The sequence below is a fragment of the Schistocerca piceifrons genome, chromosome 8 (assembly GCF_021461385.2).
Source record: "Schistocerca piceifrons isolate TAMUIC-IGC-003096 chromosome 8, iqSchPice1.1, whole genome shotgun sequence".
Classification (NCBI taxonomy): domain Eukaryota; kingdom Metazoa; phylum Arthropoda; class Insecta; order Orthoptera; family Acrididae; genus Schistocerca; species Schistocerca piceifrons.
The window spans coordinates 372,222,413-372,242,563 of record NC_060145.1 but is presented as its reverse complement, the minus strand read 5'-3'; the positions used below and the strand labels follow the sequence as shown (position 1 = coordinate 372,242,563).

At 40.4% G+C, this 20,151-nt stretch overlaps 1 protein-coding gene across 3 annotated transcripts in view; it reads left to right on the top strand.

Moving 5' to 3' along the window:
* Window positions 1-20,151, top strand: part of LOC124711260 (E3 ubiquitin-protein ligase FANCL) — a 126,351-nt gene that overhangs the window by 1,056 nt on the left and 105,144 nt on the right. For 2 of the 3 annotated variants that reach the window (XM_047241236.1, XM_047241237.1), the window contains exon 2: window positions 9,740-9,859. In XM_047241236.1, the coding sequence (XP_047097192.1) occupies window positions 9,740-9,859 (120 nt within the window). Of the gene's footprint in view, window positions 1-8,056; window positions 8,265-9,739; window positions 9,860-20,151 lie in introns of those variants that run through there. The other variant, XM_047241238.1, reaches the window with a different exon arrangement.

Below are 20,151 nucleotides of genomic sequence, written 5' to 3'. Positions count from 1 at the left end.
CTCCCCAGGGGTCGTAACCCCAGCAACCCATAGAAGATGCTTCAGTAGCTGATTAGTGTTTTTTGTCTTTTTTTTTTAAAAAAAAAAATATCTCACGGAATAGAACGAACAGATCAGAAAAGTAAATAAAATAAGATAAAACAGAACTGGAGACAGCCACACTCAAACCAAACTCCGCTCTGTCATGGCGTCACACACGACAACACCCTTACGTCACGGGTCAAAGCTGACGCGTGGGATCGGACGCTTCTGTCTACCCAGTAAATATCACTGTCCTGCTCTTGTTGTCAGCTGATTGTGTGCACAGTTATTGGCGCTTCACATGAGTGAACAGTGTAGCTCTAGCTTGCGAATTCAGTGGGAAGGCGTGTCCACTAAGTAACTGTAGTCAACGAAACAATTATATACACTATCTTTTGACGTGGCTGAATAAAGTAGTGACACTGCCGCAGCCAATGCAAGAGGCTGGGCAAGCACGTGAGAGTGGGGCTGACCAGATACTGTTACATCATGGGCACCTGCCAATACAACAAGAACTGACAACAACACTGGGTAATAACTACATTTATGGGCCAGCTGAGAGACTAGAGCTGCTATACAGGGTGTCCCATTTATTTTGGCCACTCTAAATAACTGTTTGTCCAGAGGCAAATTACAAAATGTTTAAAGCAAATGTCCTTTAGCCATCAGGGGGACATCAATCAGCATGTTTGTCTTCTCTGTAGCTTTGTTTTTTTACAAAGATATGAACAGCAGAATGACTTTTTTAAATTGCACACTGTATTTTTCATTCCTCTCCGAAAGACCTATTCAAAAATGTATCAGAGAGTACCATTCACTGAAACACAACATTATTAATTACATAACACACAATTGACGTTGACGCTCCCGTGCTTAGTGCAGGTACTCAGGGTAATGGAACACATCCACGTGCTGACGTTGATAGAGGACAAATGTAAACATATGTAGAATGCACACCTGTCATTCCTTCAACCATCATCAGATGAAGAGTTGTGCGAGTAGAATGTACACCAACGAAGAGAAGGTAGAAATGCTACTCATCTATGGGGAACGTAAATTAGCAGAACAGTAATCGCAATACTGTTTTCTTATGTACAGGTACATTTAGTACAGTAGTTTAGTCTTTTTAGTTACTACTGTGTAGAGTAGGCATACAGGAAAGGCTGGTCTTCCTACAAAGTGCATCGACATAATGTTTCTATTATTGCTGTTGTTGAAAGTAGGCAAAATGCTATGCAGGCAGCTGAACTGTACAGAGAACAATATCCTGACAAGAACCTACCCTCCCAACAGATGTTTTCTCATCTTGTTGTGACAATTCAGGAAACGGGAAGTTTCAACCCACAACGAACCTGCAATCCGCAGTCGTCATAGCACTCACACAGACAAAGCCGCCAAAGTTACTGTTCACACTTCCGTTGCTATGAATCCACATGTGAGCACACGACAGCTTGAACATGAGATTGGCTTCCTGAAACCAGTGTAGCCTACATCGTATTCTTACATGACATCGTTTCCATACTTACACCTACATCAAGAATTGCATGGAAATGATTTCCAGAATCATGTACAGTTCTATCAGTGGCAACAGCAGCAAATCCTTGCCAACCAGAACTTCTTACCCAATGTTGTATATACCAATGAATGTTCCTTCTCATTCACAGGACAGGTAAATACAAGGAACATGCATTATTGGTCCAACGACAACAATGGAACATCAGCGTCATTGGGGAGTTAACATCTGGTGTGGGATACTTGGCACTACAATTATTGGCCCTTATTTCATCAGTGGTAGTCGAAATGGCACAGCGTATGCCAACTTCCTCACACGAATTCTTCCTCCTCTTCTGGATGAAGTGCGGCTAAGAAACAGGATGCTTATATGGTATCAACACGATGCATGTCCAGCACATAATGCCTTTCGTGCATGTCGTGTTCTGAACCAAAGGTATCCTGCCAGATGGATTGGTAAGGAGGAACAGTTACTTCACCTGCCAGGTCTCCTGATTTAAATCCTCTGGACTTTTATCTTTGGGTATGCATTAAAGACGTTGTCTATTGCAATATTCCAACAACTCCAGAGAAGATGCAGGAACATATCGTGCTTGCTTGTAATTCTCTTCAGCAGGCTATACTGGAAGCAGCCAATTATTCTTTCATTCAATGAGTGCTTCAGTGTATTGGTGTCCAGGGTCACCGCTTGGAGCACCTTTGGACGTTCTACTCTGGGCAATGGTACAGGAGACTCAACGTCAATTTTGTGTTATGTTTTTACTTGGTTTTCATTTGTTTTCTGACAACTCCAGCAAGTGGAAGAGTTTGTGATCCCAGGCTCAAAGTCAATGTAGTGTTATGTAATTAATAACATTGCTTTTCAGTGAATGGTGCACTGTGATACATTTCTGAATAAGTCTTTTGGAGAGGAAATGAATTACCGAAAAAAAAAATTTCAGGGTACCATTTAAAAAAGTCATATCTTTGTGAAAAAGAAAGCTACAACAAAGGCAATCATTCTGATTGATGTCCCCCTGATGGCTAAAGAACATTTGCTTTAACCATTTAGTAATTTGCATTGGACAAACATTTATTTAGGGTGGTCAAGACAAATGGGACACCCTGATATCATTGAGGATGCAGAAAAGCAGAGCCACAGCAATATCAAAAACTAATTTCTTCATGTCCAAGCCATGGGCTGTGTTGGGTCGTACATGATGGTAATCAGTACCTCGGCAAAACAGGTATGCACCAAGCCCATATAAATACCCCTCATTTTTATACCAATGGATGCTGTCTGACAGCTGCAACTTAGAAGGGATGTCTAAGCAGGTATACAAGTTGACATGAATCTACAAGCTGGCACAATGAGATTTGGCCATCTATAGCTTCAGAGCTGCAGGCTTGTTGTTGGATCTGAGTCCAGTGTTGTGGTCTTAGCGTCTTCCTGTCAGTGGGGCACCCCTGAACCTACTTCCATTCACTGCCAGCTTCCTACACTGGAGGGCTACTGCTCAAGACCAGGACCAAGCAACCAATCAGCAACCATCCTCACTTGTGCGGACATACTGTTGCTGTCCGCCTCAGCTTGCAAGCACAGGCATTACTTCTGGGAGCTTTCTTCTCATACGGGGTCCATGGTGGGGTTCCATGCATTCTGGCATGTCCTGGCCCGAGTTGTGAAACTGTGTCCAGTCATTGCACCCGCAGTCCAGACTGCAGCGTGTTCCTTGCTTCAGTGCACACGCTGAGTTGCTGACATCATTTTTTTCTCTGGCGATGTGATACTGCAAGTTGCCAGATACTGCAGGCCACTTACTTACCTCTGCACACACCGCTCTACAGCACGCTCCCTGGGGAGAGGCATTACCATCACCAAGCATCACTGGGATGTTTTATCAATGATGTTTCCATGATAAATTGTGCTGCAACCAGACAACTACACACCACTCCACTGCTACCCTGCCAAGGGTAGTGAACTGCTGGCTTCCTGTCACTTACTATCCAGTTCCACCACACACTGTTGTAAATAAACTGGTATTGCATTTGGTAGAATAGAGGCTCTAATCTCCATGTAGCCATTCTAATTTGGGTTTTCTTTGGTTTCCATGAATTATATCTGACAAATGTCAGAATAGTTCCTACTGTGAGGTCATGGCTGATTACGTTGTCAAACTAGATCATCAGTACTTGCGTAACTGCTTATATACAAGGTGTGACAGTAAAGTAATGACACTGATTTTCTTTGCAAGATGTGCCAACCCTGCAGGCTTGCATAGACACAATATCTTTGACCTTGGTCTATAAGCTGCTTCTAGTCAAAGTGGCACATTGGTGCAACTGCTCAGTCGTGAGTTGTGCTGTAATAAGTTAACATGTGTTTGTGTCTCTTGTCATGGAAATGGAACCGCATAATATTGCGCAATGGTATGCCATTTCTTTTTGTGTTAAATTGTGTGAAAACGCGACGACAACTTACAGTAAGCTTCAAAAGGCTTTTGGAGAGGAGGTTATGTCAAAAGCTCAAGTTTTTCGTTGGCATAAAATGTTTAGTGAAGACAGAACGAATGTTGAAGATGAAGACTGCAGTGGACAACCATCAACCTCACGGACGGGTGTCAATTTGGCCAGGGTGCATGAACTCGTACGATCTGATCGAAGATTATCCGTGAAAATGATTGCAGAAGAACTGAAGCTCAATTGAGAAACGGTTCGTCTAATAATAACTGAAGATCCTGGTATGAGAAAGATTTTGATTCTGCATCACGATAATGCACCATCCCATATTGCTCTGTCAGTATAGCAATTTTTCACCTCAAAACAAATTTCAGTACTACCACAGCCACCTTATTCACCAGATATCACTCCGTGCGACTTTTTTCTATTTCCAAGAGTCAAAACGGTGGTCAAGGGACACCATTTTCAAACAACACAAGATGTCCAAAAATCTGTGACGAGAGTCTTGGAGAATATTACAGAAAATGAGTTCCAGAAATGTTACCATCAATGGTAGAAGCACTGGAACAAGTGTGTGCAGTCATAAGGGAACTACTTTGAAGGAGACAACACTAAACTTGACTAAAATGGTAAGCAACATTTTTTCCACGTCAGTCTCATTACTTTATTGTCGTACCTCATATATGAATTAGATTTTTGTTCAACTTTAATACTGCAACATGTCCAATATCCTTGTAAAACTGATACATGGGTGAATAAAGCTACTACATTCAATCAGTTAATGGTTAGCCTTCTTGGCCTGCTGCCAAGGGAAATCAAAATAATAATGAAACAATGAAAAATCTGAAAGACAATAACAATAATATAAAATGGGATGAACTGGTGCAATGCAGTGGTGTTGAGCAGCAGACACGGATGTTTAAAATAGAGTAAGCTATTTGTTATAGTCCTCCTTCAGATACAGAAAACACACACATTCGCACAGGCACAATCCTGTCATCTGCAGATGCTATGGCCTGGTTGCAGGGAGCAGCAGTCACAGCTGGGGTGCTGATGGATAAGATGCTATAGTGCTGTCTGTGGGAGTGTTCATGGACGTATTAAGGGCAGGATGGTGGGCTGCTTGGTAGGTGCAGCATCAGAAAGCTGTACTGGGAGGGGTGGGGGTCGAAGTGGATGAGGACAGAAGCAGGGGATTGGAAAGGACTACGCAGGTTCACTAGGGACACAAAGTGTGAGAGAAACTGGAGTGGACCTGGGAGGATGGGGGTAAATGAGAGGAGAGAATGTGCACTGGGGTGACAGAAGATGTGAGTAAGACTGGATTAAGAGCAGGGAAGGGGATGGATGCATATATGAACAGTGACTGGCAAAGACTTGGAAGGGGAGCGGGTGGAGGGGTCGAAGGATGTGTTGTATGTTTTGGTGAGAAGAATCATGATAGCGCAAGCTGTGAAGCAGTCGTTAAAGTGAAGCACATCATGTTGGGCAGCGTTTTCAGCTACTGTGTGATCCCTCTGTTTCTTGACCACAGTTTGGCAGTGTCCATTCATCCAGAGAGACAGCTTGTTAGGGGCCATGTCCACATAAAATGCCGCACAGTGATTTCAGCCAAGTTGCAGTATACACCATGGCTGCCTGCTTTCACAGGAGGCGCTGTCTTTGATGAGGTAGGAGATGCTTATGACAGGACTGGAATAAGTGGTAGTGGGAGGATGTATGGGACAAGTCTAGCATCTATGTCTATTACTGGAATGTGAACCTTGAGGATGGTGGTTGAGAGCAGGAGTGGGATAGCGATGGACACAGAAATTGTGTATGTTGACTTGGCAGCTTCATCAGCAGCCGTAAATTGGTGTCCTATGGAAGCATTTCTTCTCCTTCAGTGAGTGAGTGAGTGATGTTTAAATGCCAAATTATTTGAGTATTGTCGCTGTTGCCTATGCAACAGACAATGTCATGAAAGATTTTGCTTATGGGGTTCTGACATTTTTGTGCACTACGTTGAAAGATTATGCATATATTTTGATATCAGAAGAGTGTCTAATTGCGAAACTTGAGGCGGGGAAGTATCACGACAGATTTATATCTGTTCAATAGTATGGTGATGGGGTATGGTTAGTAGGTATTTTAGCATATCTTAATAAATATTTTTGTTGTTCGGCAAGACAAATTTTATGTGATGTGCTAGTATGATGTGGGTATCAGCTCCTTGTAGGTATGTCAACTGGGCAAGGATATGTGGTCTGCATACGTGCATCAGGAAATGGCTGTTTAAAATTGGTGTAAGTCATTATTGTATGGAAAATTAGTTATGCAGTGCAATAACTTCCTTGCTGTTAAATCTTACGGCAGATAAAGTTTGACATTACTCATAGCTTGGAAACGAATAAATCCCTGAGTCTTTAAGAATCAAACTCAAATGTTTGAAGCAGCCATAGACGTCTGATTACTTTAGAAATTAGCAAATGTGTTAAATATTTGACATTAAGCATGCAAGTGAGAAAAAGTTTAGAAAAGATTTGAAGTTATGTTGTGTTGGAAGTCACTAAGTGCTCTCATTATCGAACACAGGATGAGTAGTCTGGCTAATTTGTACCCTGTTTTAAGCCCCACTTCCATCACTCACATAGGGTGCGGAGTTCAGCTTCACTGTGCTACCTCTGGAGGAGCGTATAAATGTATGCACATTTGGGGCGTTGTCTGAGTCAGTCTATTTTTGTAGTGTTTTGTGTTTCCAATATGGCACCTACTGATTATATAAAAAACTGTTCAACCATTAGGTGGTACTGACACTCAGCAAACAATCTTAAGATGTATGCCCCATGTTGATAATATGCTTAAAGCAGTGCATAATATTGAAGACAAAACACACATTTTTTTATGAGAACAGTGTTTTTAATGTGGAAGCTTTGCCTTTTCGTGTGCAAAAATCTTTTATGGAGTGAGAAGAGTGCTTAGAAAAGTGGGAAGACAAAAATAATAGAGACCATTACTTCCTGGCTGGTGACCCTGCTTTTTAATTCAAAATTCTAGTGGGTATTTCTCAAACCAATTGAAGCAAATGACAGTGTTACTATTGACACCAGGGATGTAAAGAATAAAGAACTTGGCAAGAATGGAAGGCTGTTAGTAAAGATGTCATGAATATATTGAGAAAAGTTCATGGTCATTTTATAAAAAAGCCAACATTTCTTTTGACGCTTAATGCAACAGTTATAGTGGAATTAATCATGGCAGTTTTCATTTGCCTTGCTGTGTGGTCTTTTATGTCGTTCTACTGTTGCCTATCAAATGGACCAGCATTTTAGTCATATAACATGGGCAGCGCATGTAAGGGTTTAGCAGCATGTGACAAGTACAGACAGACTGCCACAACGTGGGAACATTGTCCTTGTTTCCTGAGATCAGTTGACGGTACTTGTCAGTGTCCTATTTTGAGCAGGAAATGCTCTGTCTGAGATCTTTGAAACTTCAGAACAAAAGGTAACACTGCTCCATCAACAAAGTACTTTCTCAAATTGGTACATAGCTTAACATGCACAAGTTATTTAGATCTATGTGATTTCTCTGAAAGTGCATAGTCTGTAACTAGGCATAACACTGCATAGTGGTGAGGTTGCACTCCAGTGACAACTTTTTGTACTGAATACATCTATCAAACAGAACATAACTCAAAAGGAAGTTTAATAATGGGTTCTTAGCAAAATAAACTGAATTTCATATAGCCAATTGGCAGTAGTTAATTTTTGAGGCAGTATCTAGGAGTTGGTGTAACTCATTATGAACATGATTCATTATGCATGTGATATATGCTTGTAACTCATTGTGAACATGATTCATTATGCATGTGATATATGCTAATAACTCATTATGAACATGATTCATTATGCATGTGATATATGCTTGTTCTATTGTGAAGTGAGAAATTAACACTGTGCAAATGGCCAAATTGTGGTACGTTGAAGGGTTAAATACCACTGCTTGCATACTAGTCTTTAAAGTATAATGACAGAATATTGCCGAATTATTAAATTCTAAGTAATGCCCTTAAATCCACAATTCTACGGGAGATCAGAAGCAGACTGTAAAGCGCCCAGTTACTGGCATAATGAAGAATACAGGTTTCCATGCGGAACTGAGACACCTAGTTGGAATGGCAGAAGATTACACCGAAGCTTATGGTGCAGTCAGACAAGATCCAGCATTCCACAGAGCTACTGCTAAGGGAGGCAACTACACTTTAGTTCCAGTAACAACTCTTACAAACCCATGGTTTCGCAACCCCTAAGGTATCTACTTCTAAGAAACTCATGCTAGCAGCTGTTCGTGTTTCAAATTCTGGAATATTCCATTCATCTTCCCTGGTGAAGGAATTTTGGAAAACTGCGTTCAATAACTCCGCTTTAGCCTCACAGTCGTCAGTAACAGTACCGTCGGCACTGTGCAGCGAAGGTATTAACTGCGTCTTGCTGCTTGTGTACTTTACATACAACCAGAATTTCTTTGGATTTTGTACCAAATTTCGAGACAATGTTTCGTTGTGGAGCCTATTAAGGGCATCTCGAATTGAAGTCCGTGCCAAATTTCGTGAGTCTGTAAATTTTAACCAATCTTCGGGACTTCGCGTTCTTCTGAACTTCGCATGCTTTTTCCGTTGCCTCTGCAACAGTGTTCGGACCTGTTTTGTGTACCATGGGGGATCAGTTCCATCTCTTACCAATAACAAAAATGTGTGCAGCATATTGTTGCATCCATTTTCAGTAAGCTGCCACAAGAATTCAAAAATCTTGTCAGTAATCCATGTGCTTTCAGATTGAAACTGAAGAGTGTCGTCATGGGTCACTACTTCTATTCTGCCGAGAAGTTCCGTGAAAAGTTAAGCTGATTCCTGTGTTGTATTGTTGACTGCATTTACATAAACTTATGGCTTGTCGTTTTTTGGGTTCATAAACATTCTGTTTCGTCTGTTATTACTTTTACGGTGTAATTTCATGTACTGACACATGCTGTGACCTTGGAGATTTGCTTCTCAATTTGGTCCTGTGGAACTAGATGTGTAAAATAAAAAAAATAAGTAAGTAGGTTCCAGAACTGTACAGAAATCAGAAACATTAACTCATAAATAATTGCAGAAGGCAGGAATCAAAACTGATGAGCTTCATGTCGTATCAACAACTATAAATGCTATATTGTGGTAGATGACGCGCAGCATATAGCGATCTAAATTAAGAAGTCGGTTGGTCCTTGCAGTTGGTATGTTGTTTATTCCTGTTATCAATGCAGCATCTGAAAGTCACTGTCTGAACCTCTTTCCTGGTTCAAGTGTATTGATGAGTTACAATCTATAGGGTGCAAAACACACATCTTTCCAGATAGCCACCACTGGCTACTGCCCATCTGACAGGACAGGCATTTCAATTACCGACACAAAATAAAACTGGCCCATAAGAATCCACAAGAAATAAGTGAATTATATAATGTGTGACAGTCAAATTTGTCTTGAAGTAAAACATGTGTTGAGTGAACAAAGAAAAAGCTTTAGCATTTAATTTATGTACTCGTTTGAGTAGCCACACTAGTCTAGCACTTTTGATGTTCATTCTGCTAGCAAAAACCTTTCTTAATTGTGCTTAGGATTGTGTGTGTGTGTGTGTGTGTGTGTGTGTGTGTGTGTGTGTGTGTGTGTGTGTGTGTGTGTGTGTTTGAAAGCAGGAAACATCTGAAGTGCATCTTTTAAATGGTAGACTGTGTTCTTTCATTACAGGGTGCTGAATTCAGAATATCACTCAATGTCCCACATTATCCAGCACTGAAAGATATGCATCTGGAATGTTCATGGGATATAAGTGCCCTTCTGCGTGGAAAGGAGAACGCAATAACACAGGTATAAAAATGAATTTTTATTATTGCTTGTCAATCAGATTACCAATAGATTCCCAATATTGTAGAGTATCATTAGTTTTTGTTCTTATGAGAAAACAATTTAGCTCCACTCTGCAACAAACACTATGAGGCTTGTGCAATGAACAAGGCCCCACCTCCATATCTCTCTCTCTCTCTCTCTCTCTCTCTCTCTCTCTCTCTAAGGAAACATTTGCAGTAGTAATTGTAAGAATGAGTGATAGTGAAGCATATTCTCTGTATGGGTAGTACAGACGTGATTGGCTGTTTGTGGGGACTCTAAGAGATATGACATAATAAACATAGGCAGCCCAAGATGGAGCCACTAACACTTCCAATTCTGAACTCTGTTAACAGTCCAATAAAGTAAAATTTGCTCAAAATGGAATCTAATTAAAATATTTTCCATATTGGACAAGTTTTCAGCCGGCCACTGTGGCCGAGCGGTTGTAGGTGCTTCAGTCTGGAACCACGCTGCTGCTACGGTCACAGGTTCGAATGCTGCCTTGGGCATGGATGTGTGTGATGTCATTAGGTTAGTTAGATTTAAGTAGTTCTAAGTCTAGGGGTCCGATGACCTCAGATGTTAAGTCCCATAGTGCTTAGAGCCATTTGAACAAGTTTTCAGATTGCACTAAACATACCAGGCTACATAAAATTTGTCAATTACCATGCAGAAAATAAAAATCTGTAATTAAGCATGTACTTACATATCTTTGCCCACATACTGTAAGTTTTCACTTACTGTATATTTCACAACAGAACATTAGGCTATTACACTAATTGATAAATAATACATCTCTATGTTTTTACTGAACTTTCAATTATACCTAGATATTATTTGTGTGTTTATATGCTTTACATTTCATTTTTAACACATATTGTGGAGAGAAACCTGTTTAAATTTCCTTTTCAAAATTATTTTTTCTTTGCAATTTTTTGCTCCATACAATAGTTCCAACAGATTGAGAGAATTTGTACGTGCTGCAATTAGCATAACACCATTTATACACCCACTGGTATCTTCAGGCATATTACTTATTCAAGGGACATCAATTTGTCCCCTTTCTTCTTCCGTTTTCTCACCATCATCTTCTGTGTTGCGGATTTCTTTTAGAGATGTTGTCAGAGTAAAAGTGGTGTGAGTTGACACAGACTACATGAAATGCATTTGACTTAATTCAGCTTGCTTGCTAAAAAAAACATTCAACAACCTAAATTACATAAAATATTTCTTTATTTAAGACAACTTGTTTCGACAGACTTTTCTGTCATCTTCAGGTCAGTAACTATGTGCATATACATGGAATACGCCTCATAACATGAGTTAAGATGTAGTATTTGAGATAAAAGTTTTAGTTTGGCATTAGAAAAACCAGAAGTGGAAATGTACATTTACATACCTTAAAAATCTTTTTGTTGTGAAACGTGTTCATTTTATGTTGAGCACCACACCAAGTTGCCGTGGGCAAAAATCAGCACATTATAAAATGTTTTTCGCAACTAAAATATTTAAAAATGTAAGGCACCTTGTGCAAAATGCCAAGCACTTCTGGTTTTTGTAATGCCAAACTAACACTTTTATCTCAAATATTACGTGTTAACTCATGCTATGAGACGTATTCCATGTATACGCACTTTGTTACAGGTCTGAAGATGATAGCAAAGTCTGTCAAAACCAATGTCTTAAATAAAGAAATAGTTTATGTGATCTAGGCTGTTAAATGTATTTTAGCCAGTAAAACAAACTGCTCCTTCTTGTACTCTCAAAATGAGAAAATTCAATCAGTAATTGTTGCTGCATTTGCTTTAGCTTCAGTTAGTACAGAAGTGTCTTTGCTCATCACCACCAAACCCGTTTGCTGAAGCACTTGGTTACAATTTCAGGCTTTATTTCCCTAACAGCTAAACCAATCCAATTTAGTGCATCCAGGACAGAAACTGATTGTGCAAGAGCAAATGCACTTTCAGCTTTTTCAACACTTTGAATAAGAGTATGTGTCAATAATTGCCTGTAATGGAACTTGATTGTATAAATCACCCCCGGTCCACAAGTTGTTTGAGGCTGATGGGAACTGAGTCAATTTCACATTTGACAATTGGACTTCTGAGTGGCAGGTTGCATCGCCTAGGATAAGGAGAACTTGTGGACTTACTTTTTCATTAACACTGAAAAAGCCCAGCCTTTCTTCCATAACACCACTCACCATCCACACCTCTTTATTGCTTTGCCATGTGGATGAATGCTTATTGATGGCTGTGTTCCCGAAACAACAGGTTTTCTCGCCTTTCCAATAACCAGTGACTTCTCCATTGCATCTAACATGTTTCCACACAGCAGTATAGTGAGTGTTTCTCTGGACATTATGTTGTTGATGCACCTTCCATCTTGAACTGCTAGAGACTTTGAAAGCACTGCATGATAAAACATTCCCATTTCATCATCTTTGAACATGTCTTTTGGAGTCATAATTCGCAATTATGTTACGCAGTATTGTCTTCTGTTGTGTTGCCACCACACTTTTGTGCACATCTTTAGCCCCCCCAGAGACTTCATTCTACACGATGTTATGTCTATCCTTGAAACTGTCCAGACACTCTGTGGTTATCTTAATTCCGTATTCCGAAGCTCTTTAACAGCCAGAGAGATGATGGTGTCTCTGCAACATGGGTCCAGACGAAGGTAACTTTTTTGCCTGCGTACTTATGAACCATGTCCACACTATCTCATCAATTTCTTCAGTTCCAATCGTCTTTGCCTTTCTTTTCATTTGTCCATTCCTTTTCATCCATTCATCCTGTATCTTATCCTTGTTTCTCAACATTCCATAAAATTGTGTTTTACCACATTTGTAATGCAACATTATTTCGCACACAGAGAGTTTTTGTTTCTCACTTGTCTTAATATTTTTCTTAAGATTAGCAATCCATACTATGTTTGACACCATGTTACCACATAAGGTGATATAAGTCAACTGAAACTGGCAGAAAATGGTGTAGGTAGTGCATTTCTTTGAAATGCTCGACCTTGCTGGCTAAAACCATCATTTAATGGAACAACAATCATCTCTTTAACATAACAGCATTGTCAGGGCTGTACAGTCTTTGTGTTAAGAGTATTGTCCTCATGCAGATGTGAATAACTAAGGTGTATTGTAATACAGTAATACTGTATAAGCATTTTTTTCCACATTATACAACAAATTATTAATTAAGTCTTAAAATTTGTATTCCATTTCCACATTAGTCACATTGCACTTTGTTTTGTTTTCGTTGTTGTGGTCCTCAGTCCAAAGACTGGTTTGATCAGCTCTCCATGCTACTTTATCCTGTGCAAGCCCATCATCTCCAAGTAACTACTGCAACCTACATCCCTCAGATTCTGTTTACTGTATTCATTTCTTGGTCTTCCTCTATGATTTTTACCTCACACACTTCCCTCCAGTACTAAATTGGTGATCCCTTGATGTCTCAGAATGTGTCGTACCAAACGATCCCTTCTTTTGGTCAGGTTGTACCACAAATTTTTCCTCTTCCCAATTCCATTCAGTGCCTCCTCATTAATTATGTGATCTACCCATCTAATCTTCTTCATTCTTCTGTAGCACCACATTTCAAAAGCTTCTGTTCTCTTCTTGTCTAAACTATTTGTCCTCCATGTTTCACTTCCATACATGGCTACACTTCATACAAATACTTTCGGAAAGGATTTCTTGACACTTAAATCTATACTCGATGTTAACAAATTTCTCTTCTTCAGTAATGCTTTTCCTGCCATTGCCAGTCTACATTTTATATCCTCTCTACTTCGACCATCATCAGTTATTTTGCTCCCCAAATAGCAAAACACCTTTATTACTTTAAGTGTCTCATTTCCTAATCTAATTCCTTCAGCATCACCCAACTTAATTCAACTACATTCCATTATCCTCGTTTTGCTTTTGTTGATGTTCATCTTATATCCTCCTTTCAAGGCACTGTCCATTCCATTCAACTGCTCTTCCAAGTCCTTTGCTGTCTCTGACAGAATTACAATGTCATAGATGAATCTCAAAATTTTTATTTCTTCTCCATGGATTTGCCATTCCTTAATATTTTCTAAGATAAGTCATAGGGTCAGTATTGCCTCACGTTTTCCTACATTTCTCAAGAACCCAGACTGATCTTCCCCGAGCTCAGCTTCTATGAGTTTTTCTATTCTCCTGTAAATGATTTCTGTTAGCATTTTGCAGCCATGACTTATTAAACTGATAGTTCAGTTATTTTCACACCTGGTGGCACATGCTTTCTTTGGAACTGGGATTGTTATATTCTTCTTGAAGTCTGAGGATATTTCACCTGTCTCGAACATTTTGCTCACCAGATTGAAGAGTTTTGTCATTGCTGGTTCTCCCAAGGCTATCAGTAGCTCTAACAGAATGTTGTCTGTGCCCAGTACCTTGTTTCAAGTTAGGTCTTTCAGTGCTTTGTCAAATTCTTCATGCAGTATTATATCTCCCTTCTCATCTTCCTCTATGTCCTCTTGCATTTCCATAATATTACCCTCAAGTGTGTGTCCCTTGTAATGACCCTCTATATACTCCTTCCATGTTTCTGCATTCCCTTCTTTGCTTAGGACTGGTTTTCCATCTGAGCTCTTGATATTTATGCGGGTGGTTCTCTTTTCTCCAAAGATCTCTCTAATTTTCCTGTAGGCAGTGTCTATCTTACACTTAGTGATATATGCTTCTAAGTCCTTACATTTGTCCTCTAGCCATTCCTGCTTAGCCATTTTGCACTTCCTGTCAATCTCCTTTTTAGACATTTGTATTCCCTTTCGCCTGCTTGATTTATTGTATTTTTATATATTCCCCTTTCATAAATTAAATTCAATATCTCTTGTGTTACCCAAGGATTTCTACTAGCCTTCGTCTTTTTGCCTACTTGATCCTCTGCTGCCTTCACTGTTTCATCTCTCAGAGCTACCCATTCTTCTTCTATATTCCTTTCCCCTGTTCTTGTCAATCATTCCCTAATGCTCCCCCTGAAATCCTCTACAACCTTTGGTTCTTTCAGTTTGTCTAGGTCCCATCTCCTGAAATTCCCGCCTTTTTTGCAATTTGCTTATCAGCAGTTCATAACCAGTAAATAGTAGTCAGAGTCCACATCTGCCCTTGGCAATGTTTTACAGTTTAAAATCTGGTTTCTAAATCTCTAACCATTATATAGGCTAATCCATCTGAAACCTTCCAGTGTCTCCAGGTCTCTTCCATGTATACGACCTTCTCTCATGATTCTTAAACTAAGTGTTAGCTATGATTAAATTATATTCTGTGCAAAATTCTACGAGGCAACTTCCTCTTTCATTCCTTTCCTCCCGTCCATATCCACCTACTACTTTTCCTTCTCTTCCTTTTCCTACTATCGAATTTCAGTCCCCATGACTATTAAATTTTTGGCTACCTTAACTATCTGAATAATTTCTTTTACCTCATCATACATTTCCTCAATCGCCTCCTCTTCTGCAAAGCTAGTTGGCATATAAACTTGTACTATTATGGTGGGTGTGAGCTTTGTGTCAGTCTTGGCTACAATAATGCGTTCACTATGCTGTTAATAGTAGCTTATCCGCATACCTATTTTTTTTTTAGTCATTATTAAACCTACTCCTGCATTACCCCTATCTGATTTTGTATTTATGATTTATATATAAAAACAAAGATGAGGTGACTTACCGAACAAAAGCGCTGGCAGGTCGATAGACACACAAACAAACACAAACACACACACAAAATTCAAGCTTTCGCAACAAACTGTTGCCTCATCAGGAAAGAGGTAAGGAGAGGGGAAGACGAAAGGAAGTGGGTTTTAAAGGAGAGGGTAAGGAGTCATTCCAATCCCGGGAGCGGAAAGACTTACCTTAGGGGGAAAAAAGGACAGGTATACACTCGCACACACGCACATATCCATCCACACATACAGACACAAGCAGACATATTAATGTCTGCTTGTGTCTGTATGTGTGGATGGATATGTGCGTGTGTGCGAGTGTATACCTGTCCTTTTTTCCCCCTAAGGTAAGTCTTTCCGCTCCCGGGATTGGAATGACTCCTTACCCTCTCCTTTAAAACCCACTTCCTTTCGTCTTCCCCTCTCCTTACCTCTTTCCTGATGAGGCAACAGATTGTTGCGAAAGCTTGAATTTTGTGTGTGTGTTTGTGTTTGTTTGTGTGTCTATCGACCTGCCAGCGCTTTTGTTCGGTAAGTCACCTCATCTTTGTTTTTATATATAATTTTTCCCACGTGGAATGTTTCCTTCCATTATATTGTATTTATGATTTTGTATTTATAACCCTGTATTCACTTGACCAGAAGTTCTGATCCTCCTGCCACCGAACTTCACTAATTTCCACTATATCTAACTTTAACCTATCCATTTCTCTTTACAAATTTTCTAACCTACCTGCCCGATTAAGGATCTGACAGTCCACGCTCAGATCCATAGAACACAAGTTTTGTTTCTCCTGATGACGATGCCCTCCTGAGTAGTCCCCACCCATAGATCCAGATGGGGGACTATTTTACCTCCAGATTATTTCACCCAAGGGGATGCCATCATCATCTAACCATACAGCAGAGCTGCATGCCCTTGGGAAAAATTACAGCTGTAGTTGCCCCTTGCTTTCAGCCGTTTGCGGTACCAGCCCAGCAAGGCAATTTTGGTTTATATCACAAGGTCAGATCTCAGTTAATCATCCAGACTGTTGCCCCTGTAGCTACTGAAAAGGCTGCAGCCCTTCTTCAGTAACAGTAACCACACGTTTGTCTGACCTCTCAACAGATACCCCTCCATTGTGGTTGCACCTACAGTATGAATATCTGTATTTAAAAAAAGAAAAAAATCTAAAAATGTATTGAATGCATCAGGGCTGAATTATCTGCACGATTTGGCCAGATTTCCAAATTATTCATTTTCTACTTGGGCCGAATTTCACTGTACTGTAATTGGATACCACTGGCTTCTCATCCCGATTGTGTAAAGAAAATGTGCTTACAAATAAAGGAAAAGTTTTTCATAAAAGAAAACTGAAGTTCCAGATGTGCAGAACAGTCAAAATGCTCGTTAGTGTGCAATCTCTTTGACACCTTGTGTACTTTAATTGTATTATGCTTACAACGACATTAGTTTTTACTTCTGTGTCCACGGCCAGGATAAACCTTCATTAAACTCGACCTTCACTGCATTAAGCTGCTGATGTCTGTAAAACCCAATAAAAGAGGCAAATCAAATGTTACTTAAAACAGTTACTACAAACGAAGAAAAAATTATTAATTGCATCACCCCTCCCCCCCCCCTTCCCCCTTCCAACCCAAGTGCAATGTGCGATCTGATCTGTATCTTACGTGCTACAAAGGACATGAAGTACCTTTAACAAATGGTTAAATTTTCATTAGCCATCTGCCATCAGTAGGAGAGTAATAGAGACTCTGGATAAAATTTAACCTTAAATTTCTGTCTTTTCGCTCACCTCTCCCTTTTCCTTAGCCAAACCTCTTCCTATTTAGTTACTTTGTAATCTTCTGCCCCCTCCCCCCCCCCCCCCCCCCAAAAAAAAAACAAAAGAAAAGACACAGCCAATTAGAGGGCTTTTAAGCCCATAGCATTGCAGTAAATGCACACATTTAGTAGCTTTACCAACTGCACCTATGCAGTTAATGCCATAAAAATGAAACAGCCGATCTGTTGAAAGTTTCCTACAATAAGGAACAGTGAAAACAGTAGCTGTCCACAGAGACATGAAACACTGAGTCATTGCTATAGAGATTTAACAAAATTGTGTTACGTTATTGATTGAGGCAGACTCGTGAAGCAGCTGCACCCAGCATGCTGCAACTGCCCACTGCAACTGTCAAGGATCAACTTATACCACCTTAGCTACAAAAAATTGTATGCATTCTCACTTCATGCTCATTTATACATTTTGAGGAATGCATTGGAAGTCACATCTAGGTTGTCACAATCACAGACCGCAGCTCCCTGCTGGTATACATCTACAGAGCAGCAAGTTTAGTGTTTGTCTTTTCCTTTGTTTTCCTCATATGTTTCTTAAATTCTCTGTGTGATTCTCTGTTTAGGTGGTTTAGTCTCACTTTTTGTTAGGGTAAATTCATTCAGTCTATAGCACAGTAGTTGCTTATTTGTTTTGTTTTGAAGACAGGCATCTGTTTATTTGGTAAGCCAATTAGTCAGGCCACAGCTCTTGGCTGATATACATCTGCAGAGCAGCAAGTTAAATATTTATCTTTTACTGTGTTTTAATTGTCATGTGTGTTTTCCTGTTTAGAGGTTCAATCTTGCATTATTGTAAGGGTAAATTCATTCAGTCTTAGAGCAGGATTTGCTCACTGAACAGCCAGCTTCGTAGCTCATTAACTTGTAAGTATCCATTTGTAACACTTCACGAGCGTAGCAAGTTGGATATCAGGAATTCTGTCTTCTTTTATGTTTTACTTCCTCAGTTAGTTTGCTAGGTGGAGTTGCAGGAGGAGCCGGCCACAAGCCGGCCACAGTTCATGAACAGCTGAATGCCACAGTTCATGAACAGCTGAATGCGCTTTTGGCTACGGTCAGTTACTTTCAGGCTGCTGCCTCAGGGTGTAGTGGCGCCGGAGAACCTGAAGCATCACATGGGACACCTCAGGAATGCTGAGGCACCTCCTAGTGTACCCAACACGGTGGATCTTCCCTCACTGCTGAGTGGCAGCTGGTAATGTGTTTGCATCACTTGAGATGGAGGACCAATCTGGAGACCGGATGTCTCGCCTTACCCATTCACCCTGTGAGTGGACGTGTGGCTGCCTGCTTCAGTGGGGTCCAAGCAAACACACAGTGGGAGGGGTTTATTAGTTCTCGGGAGCTCCAATGTTAGGTGTGTTGTGAAGTTCCTTAGGCAGATAGCATTCAGGACTGGAAAGAAAGTTAATGAGCACTCAGTACATCTGCCAAGGGGGCTCATTCGAGATGTGGAGGCGGCCCTGATTGCGACTATTGAGCATGCAGGGTGCAGTCATCTGCAAGCTCTCTCTCACATCGGCACCAACGATGCCTGTCGCATGAGTTCTGAGGCCATCCTCAGTTCATAGAGACGGCTGGAGGAGATGGTGAAGACTCTGGTCTTACAAGTGGGGTACAAGCAGAGCTCGCAATTTGTAGTGTTGTTGCCAGAGTTGACCGGAGTCCTTTGGCTTGGAGCTGAGTGGAGAGTCTCAACCAAAGGCTTTGTTTACTCTGTGATGGTCTTGGCTGCAGATTTCTTGACCTGTGTTATCAGGTGGGGGTTTGTAGGAGTCCCCTTGATAGGGCAGGGGTGCACTACACAAAGGAAACAGCTACTCAGGTATCAGAGTATTTGTGGAGTGCACATGAGGATATTTTAGGATAAGCGGTAGTTTGAGGTACTCTGATGAACACTTGCCAAATGATAGGCAGCAAGGGAAGTCAGACCACGTTCAGAGTAAAGACACTTCAACTGTCAAAATTTTAGCAGTAAACTATCGAAGTATTTGGAACAAATTTCCTGAATTTACCACGCTCAAGGAAAGCCCTCACACTCAAATTATTCTTGGGGCCAAGAGCTGGCTGAAACTTGAAGTGGGAAGCTCTGAGATATTTCGTGAGTTGTGGAACTTCTATCGGAAGGACAGGTTGGAGACCATAGGAGGGAGAGCGTTCATTACAGTTGACAAAAATATCTCTATTGAGGTCGAAGTGAAGTGTGACAGTGAAATTACCTGGTTATGTTTAACAGCTGTAGGTGAAACCAAGTTAATTGTTAGGTGTTTTTACCAGCTACCCGATTCTTCTGTGACAGTTCTAAGAGTCATTCAAAGAAAGTCTATGGTCAGTAATGTGTCAATATCCCGATCATGCGACACTAGTTGGAAGCGACTTTAACCTACCAAGTATAGACTGGGATGTCTATGGGTTCATTGCATGGGGTACAGACAGACAGTTCTGCAAAATACTTTTGAACATGTTTTCTGAAAACTGTCTTGAGCAGCTAGCTTGGCAGCCCACATGCATTGGAAGTATCTTAGACCTTATAGCTACAAATAGGCTGGATCTTATTGACACTATCAGTATAGAAATGGGGCTAACAATCATAATGTCATTATAGCAACTATGATTACAAAAGTTAATGAATCAGTCTTGAAGGCTAGGAGAGAGTTTCTGCTAGATAGAGCAGATAAGCAGTTGTTAGCATCTCACTGTGAGAGTGAACTGACACCACTTAA